Source organism: Oncorhynchus masou, chromosome 21 (assembly GCF_036934945.1).
Source record: "Oncorhynchus masou masou isolate Uvic2021 chromosome 21, UVic_Omas_1.1, whole genome shotgun sequence".
Classification (NCBI taxonomy): Eukaryota; Metazoa; Chordata; class Actinopteri; order Salmoniformes; family Salmonidae; genus Oncorhynchus; species Oncorhynchus masou.
Window position 1 is genome coordinate 32,121,536 of NC_088232.1, and position 14,061 is coordinate 32,135,596.

The window sequence follows — 14,061 nt, forward strand, 5'->3', positions numbered from 1 at the left end:
GCCACCAGAGACACGCACAGTCAGTTAGGAAAGCAAAGGCTAGCTTTTTCAAACAGAAATTTGCAACCTGTAGATCTAACTCCAAAACTAAAGTCCATGGAGAATAAGAGAACCTCCTCCCAGCTGCCCACTGCACCGAGGCTAGGAAACACTGTCACCAACGATAAATCCACGATAATTGAGAATTTCAAGAAGCATTTCTCTACGACTGGCCATGCTTTCCTCCTGGCTACCCCAACCCCGGCCAACAGCTCCGCACCCCCCGCAACTACTTGCCCAAGCCTCCCCAGCTTCTCCTTCACCCAAATCCAGATAGCAGATGTTCTGAAACAGCTGCAAAACCTGGACCCTTACAAATCAGCTGGGCTAGACAATCTGGACCCTCTCTTTATAAAATTATCAGCCGCCATTGTTGCAACCCCTATTACCAGGTTGTCCGGACCTCTGGCAGTCTCAATGGGGGTACCACAGGGTTCAATTCTTGGGCCGACTCTTTCTCTGTATAAATCAACGATGTCGCTCTTGCTGCTGGTGATTCCCTGATCCACCTCTATTCAGACAACACCATTCTGTATACATTTGACCTTTCTTTGGATACTGTGTTAACAAACCTCCAAATGATCATCAATGCCATACAACACTCCTTCCGTGGCCTCCAAATGCTCTTAAATGCTAGTAAAATGAAATGCATGCTTTTCAACTGATAGCTGCACGCACCCGTCCCCCCGACTAGCCTCATTACTCTGGACGGTTCTGACCTAGAATATGTGGACAACTACAAATATCCAGGTGTCTGGCTAGACTGTAAACTCTCCTTCCAGACTCATATTAAACATCTCCAATCTAAAATGAAATCTAGATTCGGCTTCCTATTTTGCAACAAAGCTTCATTCACTCACACTGCCAAACATACCCTCATAAAACTGACTATCCAACCGATCCTCGACTTCGGTGATGTCATTTACAAAATAGCCTCCAACAATCTACTCAGCAAACTGGATGCAGCCTATTACAGTGCCATCCATTTTGTCACCAAAGCCCCATATACCACCCCCACTGCGACCTGTATGCTCTCGTCGACTAGTCCTTGCTACATATTCGTTGCCAGACCCACTGGCTCCAGGTCATCTATAAGTCTTTGCTAGGTAAAGCTCCGTCTTATCTCAGCTCACTGGTCACCATAACAACACCCACCCGTAGCACGCGCTCCAGCAGGTATATCTCACTGGTCATCCCCAAAGCCAAACACCACCTTTGGCTGCCTTTCCTTCAAGTTCTCTGCTGCCAATGACTGGTACGATTTGCAAAACATTTGTAAAAAATAAAAAATAAAAATATATTTTTTAAACATTTTTAATACAATTTTTTTTTAAATAAACAAAATTGCTGAAGTTGGAGGCATATCTCCCTCACTAACTTTAAGCATCAGCTATCTGAGCAGCTTACCGATCGCTGCAGCTGTACACAGCTCATCTGTAAATAGCCCACCCACTCTACCTACCTCATCCCCATATTGTTTTTATCTACTTTTTTCATCTTTTGCACACCATTATTTCTACTTGCACATCATCATTTGCACAACTATCACTCCAGTGTTAATTTGCTAAATTGTAATTACTTCACTACTATGGCCTATTTATTGCCTTACCTCCTCACGCCATTTGCACACACTGTATATTTTTCTATTGTGTTATTGACTGTACGTTTATTTATTCCATGTGTAACTCTATTGTTGTTTGTGTCGCACTGCTTTGCTTTATCTTGGCCTGGTTGCAGTTGTAAATGAGAACTTGTTCTCAACTGGCCTACCTGGTTAATAAAGGTAAAAATGTATTTTTATTTTTTAAATGGCCTATCCCGGCCAAATCCTAACCTGGACGATTGTGTGTTTTTGATACAAGCTGGAATCGAACCAGGGTCTGTAGTGATGCCTCTAGAACTAAGATGCAGTGCCTTAGACCGCTGTGCCATGTCAGAAGCCCATGTAACTCCTTCGCTGAGAAATCTTTCAGCCCCAGGAACTGCTTTGCCACATCCACTATGATTTCTATCTTCCTGGACCATCTCCCCACCTTGGCAGTGCCATTAATTACCATAGCTTTAAAGGCCACAAAGTCCACCTTCTTAACTTTTAAAGTGTCAGGAATCTGCTGGTGAAAGGCAATTCCTGCAGCCTGCAGTGTAGGCCTATCCACCACAATGGACTTTTCTGGTGCAAAATTCAAACTCTCAGCCCTTTTCACAGCTGCTGCATATGAAATGATCTGTACAACCTTGACTTTGGCCACCTCATTCTCTTTCACCCATGTGGGGCAATTTCTCTGAAGCAGGTTTTCATGAAGGATCTCTCTGTACTTTGCTCCGTTCATTTTCCCGCTGATACTGCAGCATGATGCTGCCACCACCATGCTTCACCACAGGGATGGTGCCAGGTTTCCTCCAGACATGACACTTGGCATTCAGGACAAAGAGTTCAATCTTGATTTCATCATACCAGAGAATTTTGTTTCTCATGGTCTGAGAGTCCTTTAGGAGCCTTTTGCCAAACATCAAGTGGGCTGTCATCTGCCTTTTACTGAGGAGTTGCATCTGTCTGACAACTCTACCATAAAGGCCTGATTGGTGGAGGGCTGCAAAGATGGTTGTCCTTCTGGAAGTTTCTTCCATCTACACAGAGGAACTCTGTCAGAGTGACCATCGGGTTCTTCGTCACCTTCCTGACCATGGTCCTTCTCCCCCGATTGCTCAGTTTGGCCGGGTCTCTTCTTCCATTTAAGAATGATGGAGGCCACTGTATTCTTGGGATCTTCAATGCAGCAGAAATGTTTTGGTACCCTTCCCCAGATCTGTGCCTCGACACAATCCTGCCTCGGAGCTCTACGGACAATTCCTTTGACCTCATGGCTTGGTTTTTGCTCTGACATGCACTTTCAACTGTGTGACCTTATATAGACAGATGTGTGCCTTTCCAAATCATGTCCAATTAATTGAATTTACCACAGGTGGACTCCAATCAAGTTGTAGAAACATCTCATAATGATCAATGTTAACAGGATGCACCCAAGCTTCATTTCGAGTCTCATAGCAAAGGGTCTGAATACTGTAAATCAGGTATTATTATTGTTGAAATTTGCTAAAATTTCCAAGACCCTGTTTTTGCTTTGTCATTATGGGGATTGATTAGGATTTTTTTGTTTTAATCCATTTTAGAATAAGGCTGTAATGTAACAAAATGTGGAAAAAGGGAAGGGGTCTGAAATACTTTCTGAATGCACTCTTTCGTTTAATTTTCTCCCTCTCCGAGAGCAGAGGCTGCAAAGAATATCTATTTTCATTACGGAACAGACAGTATAAAGACTCTTGCCTCCGTCGTGTTGTAAAATGTACACCCTCTAATCATAAAAAATGGCATCAAACGCAAGCCTGGAAATAGCGTTTTAAATCGTCTTTGTTTCGACTTTGGCGCAAGTTCACTGGTCGGTTCAAAGTCACGCAACGCTATTGGCTTATTCGTATGAAGCTCCGCCCCGTGTTGTTTTCTGTCTGTTTTAATTGGTCCAAATCGAGGCGTTTAAATTCGAAATCTACCGACCACTTGCATTGCAAGACGATTTCGAAAAGTAAACTGGGTTGAGTTATTTTATGCTTATCCGACTCCTTGATTGAGGTATGTAGCTATTTGGCCTCTTTTTAATTGTTCATCTGACTTGGTCTATCGCGCAAAATGTATTCCTTAATTTGATGCATCTTTTGTAGCCCGACGCTAGCGATTTACCTAACGTTGGCTAGCTAACTAAATTACTTATGGTTAGTAACTGACGTTAACTGACTTTAGTTAGCGTCTAAGAATGCGCTAGGAGTTAACGTTAGCTTTGTCTTGGGTTCTCGAGAACAAGTTCTCTCCAATGTCTACTGTTATCTATACAGTACAATATAAACTGCTTATTTAGGTAATTGTGTTAGCGTCATATTGCTTAGTTATCTATGGTTGGTGTCAACCTAACTAGCAGCTGACAAGGTCCGCTAGTTTTCTACTGTTAATTGTTATTGGCTAACGTGCTGAATTAATAACTAACTAGCGTTACTAGGTAGCGTACCTAATGTGAACAAGATTTTATTTGGACTTGATCCTTGTTAGCATACTAGCTAACTAACGTTAGCTGGTATGCGATTGCCATTATTAGTTCAAGTAAGAGCAAAACTCGTGGCATTGCTTCAAACCTTTTATGTACTAGTTAAATGTTAAGCCGAACCATCCACAAAATGCTGCAGTCACGGTAGCTTAGTTTAATTGGCTATGCACCAAGGGAAATTAATTTAGCCAAACTCTGAATGATTCCAAATGGGCTTTGCAGATTTGGTGTGCTCTTTGGCAGGCCTGGCAGATGCATCCAGTGTAGGGAACTGACAAGCCCTGAAACTGCAGGCCACATTATGGTGTGAGGACGTAGTGGATAAATTGCTTCTAGTCATTGTCACCAACTGAACATTCTTGGCATGCTAACAAGTGTTGTCTAAACAAACTTGTTTGAATGACAAGTCTTTGTGGCCTGATGAATAGTTCTTTCTCCCCACTGGTAGCACATGACCCTTTCACCTTTTATTTCCAAATAAATTGCACATTTAGACTTCTACAGGTTGACGTTTACATGTATCCATTGTCAACAAGGATCCAACAACAGAGTATAAAAAAAATTCAGGAACACATGGTCTTCTCATGAGACTGTCCAGGTGAAAGCTATTATCCCTTATTGATGTCACCTGTAAAATCAACTTCAATCTGTGTAGATGGAGAAGAGACAGGTTAAATGATTTTTAATCCTTGAGACATGGTTTGCGGTCCAAACACTTAAAAGACACACCCTATCCCTTCAACCCTCAAATTAAGTGAACACTTCTGATGTCTGACGAGTATACACTTGCAGGGCGAGGGAGGAAGGAATGATTTTTAAATGGACCACCCTTGACTTGAAATTCTTCACTCATTCATCCCGCGTTGATTGTCTTTTCAGCCACCTGTAGCTTGTGGATGCTTTATATGCGCTACGTTCAATTATAAGTGCATGTCGACTTAAATACATTTATTAATTAGTTCGACCAATTTTTTTGTAAAAATATTTGTAAAAAAAAATCTGAATTGTCGATTTTAATTAGGGCCGATTTCAAATTTTCATAACAATCGGAAATTGGTATTTTTGGACACCGATTTGGCCGATTTTATAAATAAATACATTTTTACACCTTTATTTAACTAGGCAAGTCAGTTAAGAACACATTCTTATTTTCAATGGCGGCCTTGTTCAGGGGCAGAATGACAGATTTTTACCGTGTCAGCTTGGGGATTCAATCTTGCAACTTTACAGTTAACTAGACCGGTGCTCTACCCACCTGCCTCTCATTGCACTCCACTAGGAGCCTGCCTGTTAAGCAAATGCATTAAGAAGCCAAGGTAAGTTGCTAGCTAGCATTGAGCTTATCTTATAAAAAACATTCAATCAATCATAACTAGTTAACTACACATGGTTGATATTACTTGCATATAATCGATGCAGTGCACATTTGCGAAAAAGTGCTGTCTTTGCTCCAACGTGTACCTAAGCATAAACATCAATGCCTTTTTTAAAATCAATACACAAGTACATATTTTTAAACCTGCATATTTTGTTAATATTGCCTGCTAACATTAATTTATTTTAACTAGGTATATTGTGTCACTTTTCTTGCAACAGTCAGGGTATATGCAGCAGTTTGGGCCGCCGGGCTCGTTGCGAATTGTGTGAAGACTATTTCTTCCTAACAAAGACAGCCAACTTTGTCAAATGGAGGATGATTTAACAAAAGCGCATTTGTGAAAAAATCACAATTGTTGCACGACTGTACCTAACCATAAACATCTACGCCTTTCTTAAAATCAATACACAGAAGTATATATTTTTAAACCTCTAAATTTAGCTAAAAGAAATCCAGGTTAGCAGGCAATTTCAACCAGGTGAAATTGTGTCACTTCTCTTGCGTTCATTGCACGCAGATTCAGGGTATATGCAACAGTTTGGGCAGCCTGGCTCGTTGCGAACTAATTTGCCAGATTTTTACATAATTATGACATAACATTGAAGGTTGTACAATGTAACAGCAATATTTAGACTTATGGATGCCACCCGTTAAAATATGGAACGGTTCCGTATTTCGCTGAAAAAATAAATGTCTTGTTTTCGAGATGATTGTTTCTGGATTCGACCATATTAATGACCTAAAGCTCGTATTTCTGTGTGTTATGTTATAATAATTAAGTCTATGATTTGATAGACTGCTCTGACTGAGCGATGGTAGGCAGCAGCAGGCCTGTACGCATTCATTCAAACAGCACTTTTGTGCATTTTGCCAGCAGCTCTTCGCAATGCTTCAAGCATTGAGCTGTTTATGACTTCAAGCCTATGGGGCGGCAGTGTAGCCTAGTGGTTAGAGCATTGGACTTGTAACCGAAAGGTTGCAAGTTCAAATCCCGAGCTGACAAGGTACAAAATCTGTCGTTCTGCCCCTGAGCAGGCAGTTAACCCACTGTTCCTAGGCCGTCACTTGCCTAGTAAAATAAAGGTAAAAAAAAAAAAAAATCAACTCCTGAGATTAGGCTGGTGTAACCGATGTGAAATGGATAGCTAGTTAGCAAGGTGCGCGCTAATGGCGTTTCAAATGTCACTCGCTCTGAGACTTGGAGTAGTTGTTCCCCTTGCTCTGCAAGGGCCGTGGATTTTGTTGAGCGATGGGTAACGATGCTTTGAGGGTGGCTGTTGTCGATGTGTTTCTGGTTCGAGCCCAGGTAGGGGCGAGGAGAGGGACGGAAGCTATACTGTTACTCTGGCAATACTAAAGTGCCTATAAGAACATCCAATAGTCAAAGGTATATGAAATAATATTTATAGGACTATAACTACAACCTAAAACCTCTTACCTTGGAATATTGAAGGCTCATGTTAAAAGGAACCACCAGCTTTCATATGTTCTGAGAAAGGAACTTAAACATTAGCTTTTTTACATGACACATATTTCACTTTTACTTTCTTCTCCAACACTTTTTGTTTTTGCATTATTTAAACCAAATTGAACATGTTTCATTATTAATTTAAGGCTAAATGGATTTATATTAATGTATTATATTAAGTTAAAATAAGTGTTCATTCAGTATAGTTGTAATTGTCATTATTACAAATGTTTTAAAAAATCAACCGATTTTATTGGCTTTTTTTTGGTCCTCCAATAATTGGTATCGGCGTTGAAAAATCATAATCGGTTTACCTCTATTAATATACACCTACTGTATGATAGCTAGCAAATTAATTAGCTAACTAACATTAGCCTGCCTGGCTGGAACTTCTGAAGAAGGAAAATTTCCAAACACAAATATTTACTTATTATGAGACTTGTTTGTGCTGTCATGTGCATTAGTAGCACCATTTTGAACTTATTTGTGTTAGTTTTTACTTACACTTGTATTTTGACTTCTCCATTGGTGTTTAAGTTTTCGCAGACTTCTTAGCGCATGTACAATTGTCGCAAATTGAATTGTGGGGAGTTTCAGGCCCCGGAGTGAACATAATTGTACACTCGCGAAGCTGACTAAAAACGGGGGCTGAGGGGCTTACGTTGCAAACTTCCCTTGCTTGGCGAATCATTTGGACCGCCCATCAAGATGTTGAAGGGGATTTCCCTAAGGGCATTAAGTGAGGGTAAGTGGACGAGGGTGTCTTAAATGTTTGGACCGCAGCCCATGGATTGTGTGTGCCATTCGGAGGGTGAATTGTCAAGACAAAATATTAATGTGCCTTTGAACAGGCTATGGTAGTAGGTGCCAGGCACACAGTTTGAGTCGAGAACTGCAACGCTGCTGGCTTTTTCACGCTTAACAATTCTCGTGTATCAAGAATGTTTCACCACCCAAAGGACATCAGCCAACTTGAGACAACTGTGGGAAGCATTGAAGTGTGCACAAAAGGGGTGTAACTCAATATTAGGAAGGTGTTCCTAATGTTTTGTACAATCGGTGTATAGCTGATACACACCCCCTCAATGTTGTATCTAGAGATTAGATTGAATGGGTTTCGTCAATTAGATTGACGTCCGTGGCGTGCTTTGCTCAGTCTAATCAGTGTGCCCAGCTGTCTACTGGGTGGGGCCTACTTTTGCTTCAGCTCCCTCACTTCTGTGTGCCCCTCTTCATAGGATGAGTTCTACTGCTGTGAACGATGAGAATCGTGGGATCTGCCCTGGAAGAAAGCACAGCAATTCAGAGACAAGTTGTGACATCTTTTCCTTGGATCAGCCGACTGGGAGGCCATCCATCCTTCGCCAGTCTCAGGCAGAGAACCTGTCCAACAAAACTATAGGAAAGGGAGGGAAGGTACAGTGCATATATGTTGTCAAGAAGCCTAGTCTTCTAGTAGTTTAAAATGTTCCAGAATAATTCTCTCTGTAAAATAATCTTGTTATTTGAGGATCTATGCTTGACTGTTTGAATAGTCTAGCAAAAAGCACTAGCTGGCGCACACCCAACATTTTTTGAGCAGGTGTTTACTCAGAGAAACTGCATAAAAATAAAGTTCACTCAATGTGCGCGCAACAATTTAACCAGGTTAGGTTTACCCATTGTATTTCTTTATTTGTCTGTTTGAAAGAACATTTTGTTTTCAGATAACCTTTTGCTGTCTGCGTTCAGGTTTGTTTTCAGACTCCAAGAAGAGACCCTCACACTAAGAGAATAGAATCACCAACAAAGTCCCTCAAGATGGCAAGCATAGATTACTGTACAAAAGCCCTAGAGTCTCTGCAGCTTACAACACCTGAAGAGTAAGCATGTACTTTTTTTTTTAAAGCTGTAGCTGTACGTCATGTTGGCAGAATGATTATTCATAATCGTATCAGGTTGAAAGATTTGAAACTAATCTATCCTCGTGTATTTTTACAGGGTGTTGCTGCAGGAAATCGATGTGCCAAAATCAGGTAGATGCATTTTAAGAAATGTCCAAGATCCATTTCGACATCGCTTTGTCACCATTATTTCAACCATAAAATGTTGACTTGATTTTTTAAACTTATTTTACGGTGGACTTTTCAGATGTGTCATCCTATCCTGATGATGACATGCCAATTCAGAGTAAAGGAGGTTATCAGCTGGATTTTGATAACCTTGATGTCATCAATCCCTTCCAAGGGTCTGGTAAAATGGTCCTGTCTCCAGCAAGGCACAGTGAACTAGTTGAAACCTCCAAGGCTGTTAATCTGAGTGAACCTAATTTAGTTGAGGCAGTTTCTCATGAGAAGATGTTAGATGATTTTGACAAGATTGAAACAGCACTGGATGAGACCCTCCCGTTCATGCCATCACTGGAAAATTCTCTTGCTGACATCTCAGCTGATGTGCGTTCAACAGATAGCAGTGTGGTCACCATGACGAAGGTTCCAGCCATTGAGTTATCCAAAGCTGATGAGGACGAGACTGTACAGTCATCCGTTAACCTTAACCCAGATCAAGCTGTCGACATCTCTAGAGATAAGGAGACTCCTCTGCTGCCCAAAGGTTCTTACACATTTGATTTTGACAACCTTGATTCCGTCAATCCTTTCCAATCAGGAGCCTCCCAAATTCAGAATTCCCCCATACTTGGAAGAAAGCTGCCATGCAGTGACCCTCCAGAGGTGGAAGTTAAAGAGACTGCCCCTGCTGGTAAGGAAATGGGACCTGCAGCCATGGTTCAGGTGTCTCAGCCAGTTGAATTGGCACCTGTCCAGCCAGAGATGAGAGCTATTGCACCATTGTCACCTGCTCCCAAGGAGACTAGCCAACCCGCTGAAGACTCCATGCCTCGGCCGGGTGAAACCGCTCCCAATGCCGGGCCAGTGAAACTTGAGTTCAATTTCGATGATGGCGGGGAGATCAAACGTAAGCCTCTTCCCAAGCGGTTTGTCAAAAGGCCTCCTGGTCTTAAGCCTTCAGAAAAAAAGGCTGTACCTGAAGAAAAGAAAGAACCTCTATCTAAGGAATCTCCAGTGATGCCAGCGGTCAGTGATTCTGATATTCCTGTTCCGAAATGCGTGTACAACTTTGACAAGTTTGATGACCCAGACTTCAATCCATTTGGTACAAATGCAAGAATGAATGACTCTATAGTCTGTAAGGTGAAGTCCAGTTCAGAGGCCAAGGGATCAAACTCAGTCAGGGTGGCTGCCTCCCCTGATAAAGTGACGGAGCCTGTTCAGAAAGACACCGCACCATGGCCACTGTAAGTTCATGTTGACTACAACTTTAATATTATTAAATGAATGTTTTAAAGGTAGTCTTGATCTATATTTGAAGCATAATCAGTGCTGTATAAAGATAAGCTTAATGTAGTTGCACCGTTCCATTAGCTGGTAGTGATTATATTTTCAGTCTTCCTAGTGCTGGAGACAACATCTCAAGGACTGAACCTGATCTTTCTGCCACAAGAGAAGGAATTGTAAGCTTTTTAAACTTGATCAGATTATATATTGGAAAAATATTTTGGCTAGCCAAAGCTGTATATTGTGTGCTTATTTGGGTGACATTCTTTCTACAATTGTAGGACAACATTCCATCTGAAGCTGCTGATCTTGTGGAATCTTGTGAAGTTCAGGATCCTTTGTCTGGCCAAGAGCAGGAACCTCCAACTGAACCTGACCAACCTTCACTGAGCACCCTAGAACCCTTTGAACTCTGCCCATTTGAGCAGAACCTACAAAATGGCATGTCAGAATTTAATGAGTTTGTTCCTGGAACCACATGTAAGTCAAATAACTTGAGGAATTCATGTTCGTTGCTGTAATGTCGACTTGACTAGCTTTTTGACTAACACATGTCCCCCGTTCTCTCAAGTCATGGCGAATGACTTTGATGGACAGATGGACTACCTGGAGCAGTTTGGGTCCAGCAACGTAAGTGATTATTCAAAAATATATACTCACGCAGAAAAAAATAAACTAACCTTTTTCAGGACCCCGTCTTTCAACAATTTCAGATCATTGTAAAGGGTTTAAACACTGTTTCCCATGCTTGTTCAATGAACCATAAACAATTAATGAACATGCACCTGTGAAACGGCTTCCTCTAATTATGTAACCTTTAAATTCAGTTCAAGGAGTCAGCACTGAGGAAACAATCTCTGTACCTCAAATTTGACCCCCTCATGAGAGAAAGCCCCAAAAAGTCTGGAGGCCCCACAGGACTCGACAACCTCCCTCAACCGGATGCCTTTGCTTCACGGTGCGTTACTGTTTTGGTCATAATCACATGGTTTTGTTTTACCCATCTAACTGGGTGGGGGAAATTACTTACGTGTTCATCTTAAAATGTTCCAGTTGCATTTAAGTATTTAATTGGCCTAGAATTGAGAGCATACTTAATCTAGTTGTGTATCTAAAATGAGTTTCCAATTCAAAGGTGAATATCAAGGTGTTTTCTCCAAATCTGAGCGAGGTTTCTGTCAATGTGGTTTTAGTGTGGATACCCAGAAGACTGGTGCTAAGGAGGAAGTGAATGAGGTGAATGGACTGAAATCTCTCAACCCCAAACTTATTGATGTCCCACCACCTGTAAGTTTCCTCAGTCCTCAAAGATCCTATAATATAGTAAAGCTAAGTAATGTGGGAAAACTGTTAAATCGATGTCTTCTGTCCCTTTAGGTTCAGGTTGTTGGTCCTATGACTCCTCTTGTGCAAAATTCCCCTAGGAATCTAGCCTCAACTTTCCCCCAACCAGCCAACACTGAGGATAATATCATAGAGGTGCTTAAATACAGTCAGCAAGATATGGATGCTGCCATTACCAAGATCCAGAAAGAAGTACGTGTTTGTTTTCCTCATCCCTTTCAATCCAGTCATGATTATTTTCATTTATAATGGTTTGTTTTTATAGGTAAAGGAACAGGAAGCTCAATGGAAGGCAAAGCATGACAAGCTGTCTTGGGATAATCATGCAATGGGGTAAGCAATAAGCATTGACGCTAGTATTTGGTCACTTATTCTCATTTCACACCTCTAACAATTAACTGTCGGTTTCTCTGCTTTTTTGTTTTTGCAGGAAAATCATGTCTGAATTTGAAGCCACAATTGCTCAGATATTGGGTATGTTGTAGTAAAGGCAATTTTGCAATGTTAATATCCTTTTCATGTAAAATGTACAACTTGTTGTGATTGTCATTGTTTCCTGCAGCTGATAAACAAAGGGAGAAGGAGATGGCCCAGGCTGAGATCACTAAAGTCTTGCAGGAGAAGGAGCAGGTATCACAGGACCTGAACACCATGGAGAGGTCCTTCTCTGAGCTCTTCAAGAGACTGGACAAGTACAAAGAGGCCATCGAGGGTTACAAAAAGGTCGGCATAAAAAAAATGTCATGACCTTATATATATATATATAAGCTTTTTCATCAAACTGTCCTTATGGTCTAGCACCTTTCTTAGGCAATTGTGTTCATTTTTGATGTAATTATCATTTCTGGAGAAGGCTTAAAATACATGATCAACTGTTCTGCCTGCGGCTGTGGAATCCTCACCTATTCACCGGACATGCTACCTGTCCCAGACCTATTATTTGACCATCCTGGTCATTTATGAACATTTGAACATCTTGGCCATGTTCTGTTATAATCTCTAGGTTTTGGCCTTTCTAGGGAGTTTTTCCTAGCCAATGTGCTTCAACACCTGCATTGCTTGCTGTTTGGGGTTTTAGGCTGGGTTTCTGTACATCATTTTGAGATATCAGCTGATGTACGAGGGCTATATAAATAAATTTGATGATTTGATAGAATCTTGCTGACACATTATTGCGCAAAATACCATGCTTTGGTGCAGGTAAGTAACATTGCTGTGAAGGACGATACTGAATTGATGTAGTTCCATGACTTTGCTTTGCCAACCTCATGACCTTTGGTTATAAATGTGTGCCACTAAGAATGAAGAGATGCTGAAGAAATGTGCTCAAGATTACCTGGCTAGGATCAAGAAGGAGGAGCAGCGCTACCAGACCCTGAAAGTCCATGCAGAGCAGAAAATTGGCCTGTAAGACATTCAAACCATACTTTTTTGTGCAAAATATAGCCGGATACATAATTGCATATTGTTGCCAGCCTCTATAGTCTTACTTGGCTTACTTACTTTTTTCCCCCAGGGCGAATGGAGAGATTGCAGATGTTCGCTCCAAACTAAAGTCAGAGGTCTCTGCACTTCAGGCCCAGCTGCGCAGAGAGCAGCTAAAGGTCCAGTCACTGGAGAATAGCCTTGACCAGAAAGTAAGTCCACCTCAGTCTGAAGTCCATGGGACTGCCTTTATCAATGTTTTTGGCATAATTTGTTCATCGAAGTTTTGCTCTTGTTCTTATCAGATTATTTTCCTTGCTCCCCCCTGTCCCCTTAGGTAAAAGAGACTGAAGAACTCACCAATCTTTGCGATGAGCTAATCGCTAAAGTCCAGAAGGGCTGAGTTCAACTGTATGTTTATGTCCTTGCCTTTATTGCTGTAGTTTAGATTTTTTACAAATCTAAATATGTCCTCTTCCTGATGAGCATGTGTGAATATCGCTTTGTAAGTGTTTTGCTGCTCTTGATTGGAGGTCGAGAAATGTAATAGTACTTCACTGGCTCATCTACTGATTCATATTTTGTCAATGTTGGTCTTGTTCATGTCTGTCTTTATTACTGTAATAATAAAACATTTTACTAATCAAGATCCGTTGTAGCTCATTGCAAGTTTATTTGAATTGCATTGTAGCCTTCAATTCCATTTTGATCCTCCAGGAGATGCTGTTTACCATAAGTAATATTTTGTAGTGTAGTCTTTGCAAAGGTAATTTTGAGTTTTTGGTTTCGTGCATTCATTGCATGTTCTGCTGAGCATAGCAGTGACATTTGTACAAGTTATTCCAAACAGTAGCTAAAAGTACCTCCATAGATTCTTCTAGTGATGTGCTGTTAAAACATTTCAATAGCCTCTTGTCTCGAGAACCAAAGCTCATCCCGTTCCACAATGCTTACAACAAAACAAGCTACCCTGATACA

At 41.1% G+C, this 14,061-nt stretch overlaps 2 protein-coding genes across 21 annotated transcripts in view; one reads left to right on the top strand and one right to left on the bottom strand.

Moving 5' to 3' along the window:
- LOC135508151 (kinesin-like protein KIF15-A) overlaps positions 1-7,642 on the bottom strand; it is a 29,364-nt gene extending 21,722 nt beyond the window's left edge. For 16 of the 19 annotated variants that reach the window (XM_064928164.1, XM_064928160.1, XM_064928154.1 and 13 more), the window contains exons 1-2: positions 7,484-7,642; positions 6,950-7,000 (exon numbers count right to left, since the gene is read on the bottom strand). The gene's annotated coding sequence lies outside the window, so the exon portion shown is untranslated. The remainder of the gene's footprint in view (positions 1-6,949; positions 7,001-7,483) is intronic. The other 3 variants (XM_064928159.1, XM_064928158.1, XM_064928150.1) reach the window with 1 other exon arrangement.
- LOC135508148 (transforming acidic coiled-coil-containing protein 3-like) lies at positions 3,576-13,730 on the top strand. 2 transcript variants are annotated; one of them, XM_064928140.1, is made up of 17 exons: positions 3,576-3,667; positions 8,218-8,395; positions 8,711-8,841; positions 8,960-8,994; positions 9,110-10,274; positions 10,424-10,490; positions 10,596-10,794; positions 10,886-10,944; positions 11,142-11,272; positions 11,508-11,601; positions 11,692-11,850; positions 11,924-11,991; positions 12,089-12,132; positions 12,221-12,381; positions 12,959-13,065; positions 13,175-13,295; positions 13,421-13,730. In XM_064928140.1, the coding sequence occupies exons 2-17, from the start codon at positions 8,219-8,221 to the stop codon at positions 13,484-13,486; spliced, it is 2,784 nt and encodes a 927-aa protein (XP_064784212.1). In that variant the 5' UTR covers positions 3,576-3,667; position 8,218; the 3' UTR covers positions 13,487-13,730. The 2 variants fall into 2 exon arrangements, with proteins under 2 accessions (XP_064784212.1, XP_064784213.1); XM_064928141.1 differs by having other exon boundaries at positions 10,433-10,490.
- Positions 13,731-14,061: the final 331 nt, after the last annotated feature.